The 8,237-nt window shown below is 44.9% G+C and overlaps 1 protein-coding gene across 1 annotated transcript in view; it reads left to right on the forward strand.

Moving 5' to 3' along the window:
• The first annotated feature begins 862 nt into the window (after positions 1-862).
• The window catches only part of NELFA (negative elongation factor complex member A), a 45,083-nt gene continuing 37,708 nt past the window's right edge, over positions 863-8,237 (forward strand). Inside the window, exon 1 of the mRNA XM_032775946.2 lies at positions 863-1,930. Coding sequence (XP_032631837.1) covers positions 1,679-1,930 — 252 coding nt within the window. The 5' untranslated portion in view covers positions 863-1,678. The remainder of the gene's footprint in view (positions 1,931-8,237) is intronic.

Genomic DNA, 8,237 nt, shown 5'->3' on the forward strand with positions numbered 1-8,237 from the left:
TGACTCTTTCCCTTGTGCTGATTTATAATAAAATCCATTCACATCACCCCTTTTTGCCCCAAAGTACTTTACAAAGCACATACAAAATCAGCACTGCATGTGCAGAATTTTAGATGCTGTGAGACACACAGCATTTCAGATATTAACAAAGAGAAAATTCCACAATAGTAGAGATACCAGAAGAGTGTGTGCCTAGAGCTCATCACACCAATCAGCTCAGCTCCCACAGAGATGTCAGATTGTCTTGCTGTAAAGAGATTTCACAATTGTAATGAGCATGGTTTTCCAAAAATCCCTAAGCGTGGCAGGTTCACCAAATTCATTCTGTCTCCATGCAGCCCCAGAAAGATTCCCCCATTTTTATTTAGTTTATTGCTATACTAAAATAAGCAGTTTAAGCTGTATTTATAAGGCTCTTAACCTGCAGAGACTTGAGCATATGTTTATCATTACTCAGGTGTGGAAAGCAGAGACCCCCTCATGGTACATGAAGTTAAGCATGTGTGTATGAAAGGGGCCTATGTTTCCTAATGTCTCCTGCTTTGGGTGTGTACACTGTCTTCCTCCTGTCACCATCACCCCATACTAAAATCTTTGGGCAGATGATGAAAAAGGCAGTTAACTTTGCTTCTGTCAAAGCACAGCACTGCAAGTTGATTTCATCATCTATCAATTTGGTGGCAAGTTGGATTTGTTGTTTTAAAAGCAAGGAAAGAGGGGGAACAAACAGGGGACCAAACAAGTGAGCTGCCCAGATACCACAATGGAGGATGTAGAGTAGAGTGTCACGCTGACTGACGTGACACTCTACTCAAAAGAAGGTGGGAAGTCGTTGGAGAAGAGGTTTTTTTTTTTAAACCTAAATTTCAAACTTTTCTTGCCAGCTCTAGTATCTGGGGGTGGGGGTACGGATAGCTCAGTGGTTTTAGCATTGACCCACCAAACCCAGGGTTGTAAGCTCAATCCTTAAGAGGGCCACTTAGAAATCTGGATCAAAAATTGGTCATGCTAGTGAAGGCAGGGGGATGGACTCAATGACCTTTCAAGGTCCCTTCCAGTTCTAGGACATTAGTATATCTCCAATTAGTAGTCCCTTATTACAAACAGGCTGCTGCCACCAAGCCAGAAACAGTTGGTAACAGCATGAGCTGCAGGGCCGAGCACAGTTCTTAGGTTTTGGCTGGCAACAGCTGTGCTGGGTATTGGCCAGCAAGGTGCGGGGCTGAAGCGGGAGGAAGGAAGAGAGCGGACGGAGATGAAAGCCAGCCACAAGGTGAGATGTATAAACGGAAAGGGCACACTCAGAGCTGCTGCCGCGCCTGGCTGTGAGGCTCGCTCCAAGACGCTTGATCTTCAGTCCCGTCCCTTGGCCCTTTAATACCAAAAAGGAGTATTGAGGCCACAACCAGCCCGCGGAGAAGGGTGGGAAGCCAGTCTGCCTGTGACACTTCCCCCAGCAGGGGGCCGCCATATTGCAATACGGAAGAGGCGCCATTTTGCATCAGGGAAGATTTGATGGCTCTTCCTCAACAACAGGGCGCCGCCATTTTAGATTACGGAATTCCCTGCCCCCCGCAATGGTGGATGTTCGGCAAGAGGGCGCAGCCATTTTGGGTTACGAACGAAACGGCAACGCACAGGGGTCCTCACCCTCCCTTCGTTTAGGTGTCTTCATAAAATGCCCGCGGAGAATCCCCTCTTTTTTCGCCCCGCTCTCAAGATGGCGTCGATGCGGGAGAGCGACACTGGCCTGTGGCTGCACAACAAGCTGGGCTCCACGGACGAGCTGTGGGCGCCGCCGAGCATCGCCTCGCTGCTCACGGCCTCGGTGATCGACAACATCCGCCTCTGCTTCCACAGCCTCTCCTCGGCCGTCAAGCTCAAACTGCTGCTGGGGATGCTGCATCTGCCCCGCCGGGCGGTGGATGAGGTGAGAGCGGGACAGGGGCTGCACGGGAACCGGGAGGCTCGGGGCGGGCCCCGCCGCGCGGCTCCAAAAGGATTGAAATTTAGTTACTTGTGGAAATGAGGCGCTATTTACTTTTGTACAGACAGCCAAATATGCAAGGCTTTAACTGGACAAACATTGCTATAAAGAAACATGAAAAAACAACAACTAATTTTCCACTAGTAACAAACAGCATCAGAATTTCAAATAATCATAGCATTGGGGATGAGAGAGAAGGCAAAGTTATGGCCTGCAGACAAGAAAACCAGACAAGAGCGTCCAGACTTTCATCCAAGTAGTTCCTATTAATTTCTTTCCATTCTAACCACTATGCAGTGGATTAATAAGAATTATAACGAGTTTCACACTGGGCTAGAACCTAAAACTGTTTTTAGTGGTTCAGTGTCCATTAAGAAGGTATGTTGAAATAGGATTCCACCAAAGGTTATTATTAATCAGCATTTCATTAATCGAAAGAATGGAGGGAGTTATTATATCTGCAGTGATAAGGTTAAGATAACATTCTAGCTGGCAAGGAGATATAAATTATGAAATGGCCAAGTCATAACAGATTCAATATACTTAAGATGGTTGAGTTGAGGGGCAGGGAAATGTAAGGATGACAAATTTTGACAGATAGTGATTGTCTTACATTGCAGCTCAAAGACTCCCACTCCTTATTTCTAGTGCTTTACACTTTACCACTTCCAGTGTGCTAGAGGCAGCTGGCTCCACCACGAAGGTGGAAGGGGCAGAGCCCTGACTCCGCCACCCTTCAGTGTAGTTTATGTGAGTGTGGTTTTTTCCTCAAGACTTTGTACTGGTGACGTCTTTCACACAGCAAAGCCTCTGAGTGCAACCCCTGCCCTTATGAATTAAAACAACTTTAGTACATTTACGCCACTATAAATGCTAAGGCAAAAGTGCAGGTTTGGGGTGGGAGGCTGACTAGCTCGTGAACCCCTGTAATTCACCTCATGACTCCCTGAGGTGTCCCGACCCCCCGTTTGAGAACCTCTGTGCTTGTGCATTCATGGAGTGCCAAACACTACATCCAGGTTTAGACAATCTCTCCCCAGGGATATTCAGGGGCAGCACAACACCACAATGCCCAAATACAGGGCTTAGATAATGATGACACACCTAGCCATAAAGAGTAAATGCAATCCTTGGCAGAAAAATTGACACATGCCACTATGGGGTCCGTTAACAGGAGTATATTATGCAAAATAAATTAAGGGTAATTATTCCTCAGAACTGATTGACCTTTCGATATCCTTTCAAACTTCTGATTAGCTGCAAAGGTTTGAGAAAAGAACAAAAAGTTTTTAGGGAATGAATCCATTAGGAATGGGTAGGAGAACTGCCTGTTCAGCTTAGAGAAAGCAGTAAGACGAATGAATTTACAGTTGTCTACAAATACACTGAGATGTTAAAAAGACCAGGCACCAATTTTTTCTAATTAGTCAATGAGGACAAACAAGGGTAATGGGTTTATGGTGGTTGGTAAGAAAATGTAGGTTAATTACCTACCCCACGGGTGCTGAAGAATTATTCATTAATTACTTGTAAAACACTTGGAGTTCCTGGAATGAAAGGTTACCCAAGAAGTTGCAAAATATTAGGAGACAAAAAAGAGCAGACACTTAAGCAATGGATCAAGTGCCAGGGAGGGTTCTGTGAATCACTTCGCTGGATACTATTCTTAGATAGGACTTGCCACTTCAAGAGAGGTTTAGGGATTAAAAAATGGACAATGACTATCAAAAATCCTTTTTAATCCACAACCCATGTATTCTATTAATCCCAACCATTCATTGTAGTCCAGAAGTGTGTTCCAAATTATCCTGTTCCACCTGTTACCATATACTTACCCAGTTTGCTTATTTTAGAAGGATGAAACAATACTGTCTCTTTTAAAGCCTATATTCAACCTTACCGTCACAGAACACAATACTAATTTGATGTTTAAACCTTTTACTACACATGATACACAGTTACACACACTGTACACATCATTTCAGAGCAAAAGTTGATGCAATGTTGTTTCTAAATCTGTTAATATTTTCAGAAACCACCTCAATGCTCTGAGTACTAACACCTGATCAGGGGCACATAGTCATGAGGAATAACGAAAAACATACAGTACACTAAAGAAGCTCCATCCACTGAAATCTAAGTGATTTTCACAGGTTCATCAACTCATAATACAACCTAATTCAAAAAAATTAAAAAAAAATCAGTCTGAATATACATTAGATTTTACTCTTAGACAGCCCAGATCTCCTGTATTAATTAATTATATTACTACTTATTAGTTGTTGTAGGGAGGCACTGTCTCTAGTCTGTACCGTACTATAAAAATGGGAATTGCTGTTTCTGGTGCAAAAAGCCAAAGAATGTAAGGTTATATCTCAATAGCAGCTGTTACTTGTTTAAGTTCCTTAACAAGTTGTGATTTTGTAAACACTGTTTGACATGACTTCCTTAGCATCACCATTTAATCTGAGCAATAATAACAAAGGCATTTTTATGTAACAATTGTTCTTCTCAATGAGCTCATCACTAAATTTCCCTTTGGTTAATAGCTTCTGTTCCATTTGCGGTTATTTTTAACAATGCAAACAATGCAAAAAAAGATTTTGGATCTGACTACCCAAGTTTTCATCTTCACTGAATTTACCTTATATAATGATTTTTTTATTTTATTTTTTGAGGGGGGGGTGGTGGGGGGGGTGAAATGGAGGAAAAGTTCACTTACCCTTAGCAGTTTTTATCAGATCCAAGTACACTGGCAACGGACTAAAAAATTACATTGTGCAAGTCCTCTTTGGAAGACCAAGCTTGCTCAGTTTACAAGTCAACAATATATTTGTAGCTGCTAGCTCCACAAACTCCCATTAGAATCTGAAAAAGTCAGCACTTTCTGCTTCTGTCACACAGTACAGTTTCATATTTTTAGAACTGGCTGGTCGTTTTGATTAATTTTACATGAGTAGAACAGGAAACTAGCTCACTCTTCAATGTTTGAACAAGTCTGCAGGGCTAACAGAAGTCAAAATGAGTGAAGTGAACCTGCCCCGCTTAATTAAATTTGGATAATTTTAAGGAGATATTTTTAATAAAAGTATCTCAGAAGTATTGTTCTGAGGATGGCTTTGGCAGCATTTCAATGGATTATTCGTGTCACTCGACTGCAGCTCCATAGTTGAGACAAGAGCCAGTCAGTGTTCTCCATGAGAGCCAAAATCTTCACATTCACTCCTCTTGCGTCCAAAATACCCTCTAATCTCGTAACTTTCAGGCACATACAGGTCCTTTTCTTTACCTAAGCTTTCTGGGGCTTTTATGCTAGTTCTGGCGTGTAATGAAAGCTAGGGTCTTGATATGAGAGGCTCATGTGTGACTGGTGAGTGATTCTTATTTCTAGTTTTGGGAGGTCGCTTTATTTGTTTTCTTTAGTATATTTAATTTGTAATGTGAGAGACACACAGAGCTGTGCAGCACTTAGCAGCCAGTTACAGTATGTCTCAAAAGATACCAGGAAGCAGATATTGCTAAGAAGGCGCCCTTTTTAAGCAGGATTGCAGCGGACACAGGACTGAATTGACTGCAACAGAAAATCTACAATAGCCACTCTGAAGTCACACTACTCTTGAAAACAATGCTTGTGCATATATCTTTTAGGACATTTGGTTTGTAACTTCGAGGAGTGAGCGTGACTAATCATGTTATTTACAATTTTCCCCACACCATGTTTAGAATACACTGTCCCACCTCAACAACATTTCCTATCTGACAATGGCCTATTAAACATGATGTTTTGCAAAGGGCACATCTACTGGAAAAGGAGAGATCAAGCTGCACCAGCACACTATCTTGCACTGGTGTTGTCAGGAAACAGACAATGTGGGCCATGAAGTGAGTGCAATCCTCAAGACTCAAGTTGTTGGAAATGTATGCTCCAGAAATTCCCTCCCGTTATCAAACTATTCCCTCCCAAATCAGCAGATTTCCTGACTTCCAACTTATATCACTTCAGACAGACCACTCAGACTGTTGCTCCTCCTACCTCCAGTGCCATGCCAATCTGATTTCCTAGCCCCTAGACATCGAGCTTCAACATCCCTCCCTATCCCTCTTAGAGACCTGCTTTTCCCTTTTTCGAGTTTCAGCACTTGTGGCTGTCCTCCCTATAAAGGTTTTTTAAGCTATGTTTATATTTACAAGTGCTACAGAGCATAGCTGGTAGTGCTTGCATTACAGACAGTGGTGTGCAAACTTTGTGGGGGAGGATGCAGGAGCAGGGTTCTTGGGGGGGGGGGGGGCGAGGGAGGGAGAACCGGACATGAAGAAAACTGGGATTTCCACATGTCCTGCAAGATGCGCTGCCGATAATGATGGACAGATAAAATAGCGTGGGTATTTGTGGGATAAAAATTGAATAGGTAATAGCTGTGGTGATTAGGAGGCAGGATTTAAAAAAAAAAAAAAAAAAAAAAATCGTCCTCCCATGCTGCAAACACACAAATGCTCCAACCAGTAAGCCACCACTGTCCAGCCACCCAGCTCCAAGGCCGCCAGCGCCACTGCCCGCAGTAGTGCAGAAGTAAGCGCAGCAATTGCCTTGGCCAGCAGTTGCTGTCTTCACCGCGCAAGATGTAGGGTGCAATGGGCTGGGCGACAACAAATTCCATAAATGGTAAGTGGGGGGGGTTGACTGGAAAGTTTGCACACCACTATTGTGATGACAGCAATAGAGCGTTTCCATCGCTGTTGTACATCCCACCCTTGTGAGGTTTTTCAAAAAAAAAGTTCTTCCATCAACCTAGCGGTATCTATAAGGGGCTTAGGTCAGCTTAACTATGCCTCTGAGGTGCAATTTTTACAGTCCCGAACAAACCTAGTTTTTAGGTGTAACAAGCCTTAGACTCAGCTTTCTTGTGCAGACGGCAGTGAGGGAATAGAGATACAGGAATAGCTGCCTGCCCAAATTTCCTTCTCAGTGGTTTTCAACCTTTCCACCCGCCATTTATGGATTCCTAAAAATTTCAAATGAGCCGCACACCCTCAGGAAATTTCAGGACTGGTCCAGTTACCACATTAAACATCCCACTATGTGCTGGCTCTGGCCTACTTCTAAGAAGGTGATAGGCCAGAGACACAATCCCCAAGGAAGCCAATAGCATAGCGCAGTGTAGCTGGTGAAAGTCTCACAGATCTTACTCATCAGCCTAAGCTGAACCCACCACCCCCTCACCACACACACACTTGTAGACAAAGAGAGCAATGATTGCGGACTTTTTAAGACTGAGATGTATGACACCTATGTATGGTGCCACCCACAATAACAGTTATTGATTACATTTAACTTTCCATTAGGAAAGTGTGCTGGGCACATCACCGACTGAGAAGCTTCCAAAGTACTGGGCTAAAGCAAATTGCTAAATACCTAGGTTCTTTACAGAGCACTTTCATTAAGGGAAGTACACATTCTTTACAGATGGAGCAAATGGCAAGAGGTGGAAGGGAGGGATTGGCCAAGGTCACCCATCGGCAGAGGCTCCCAGCGTCTTCCCCTCTAAGAGAGCATAGGCTGAGGTCTCATGCTGACCACTTCATCCAGAACAGCTATTCAGTGTAAACTGGACTTAATGAACGGGAGCTTGGCAGTAGCCCTATAGGTTTTTTCTTGTCAGATCAGGTGTACTGATTACACCCACGCAGACCAAACTTGGTGCAGTACTGATACCTCGGGCGGGAAGGGTACACCCAGTGGGCTGTTACTGAGTATAATGCCCCGGGGGAGGAGCAGGGGATGCGATACTGATACCCTCGGGCGGGGGAGGGGTACACCCAGTGGGCTGTTATTATAATGCCCCGGGGCAGGAGCAGGGGATGCAGTACATACCGGCAAGTATACCTGCGAGCTGGTACTCGTTAACTGCGCGCCAGGGGGCAGCTGGGGGTGGGAGCAGTACTGATATCCAGTGGGCTGTTAGCTAAATATAACGCCCCGGGGCAGTGAGCGGGGAGATGCAGTATGATACTCAGCGGCCCTGTTACTGAGTGTAACGCCCCGGGGAGGTGGGGCGCAGCACTAATACCCCTCGCCGACCCGGGTGTGTCCCGGCGGCGGGGCGAGACTCGGCGCGCAGCTCCTCAGACGACATTTAACGGGGAGGGGGCGGAATCCGCGCGCCGTACGCCACACGGGGGCTGTGTGCCGCCTCCTCGCCGGGCTTCAGCAGCTCGCTGCCGCACTTCACCCCCCGCGGCGGGCCAGGAG

The sequence above is a fragment of the Chelonoidis abingdonii genome, chromosome 5, assembly GCF_003597395.2.
Source record: "Chelonoidis abingdonii isolate Lonesome George chromosome 5, CheloAbing_2.0, whole genome shotgun sequence".
NCBI lineage: Eukaryota > Metazoa > Chordata > Testudines > Testudinidae > Chelonoidis > Chelonoidis abingdonii.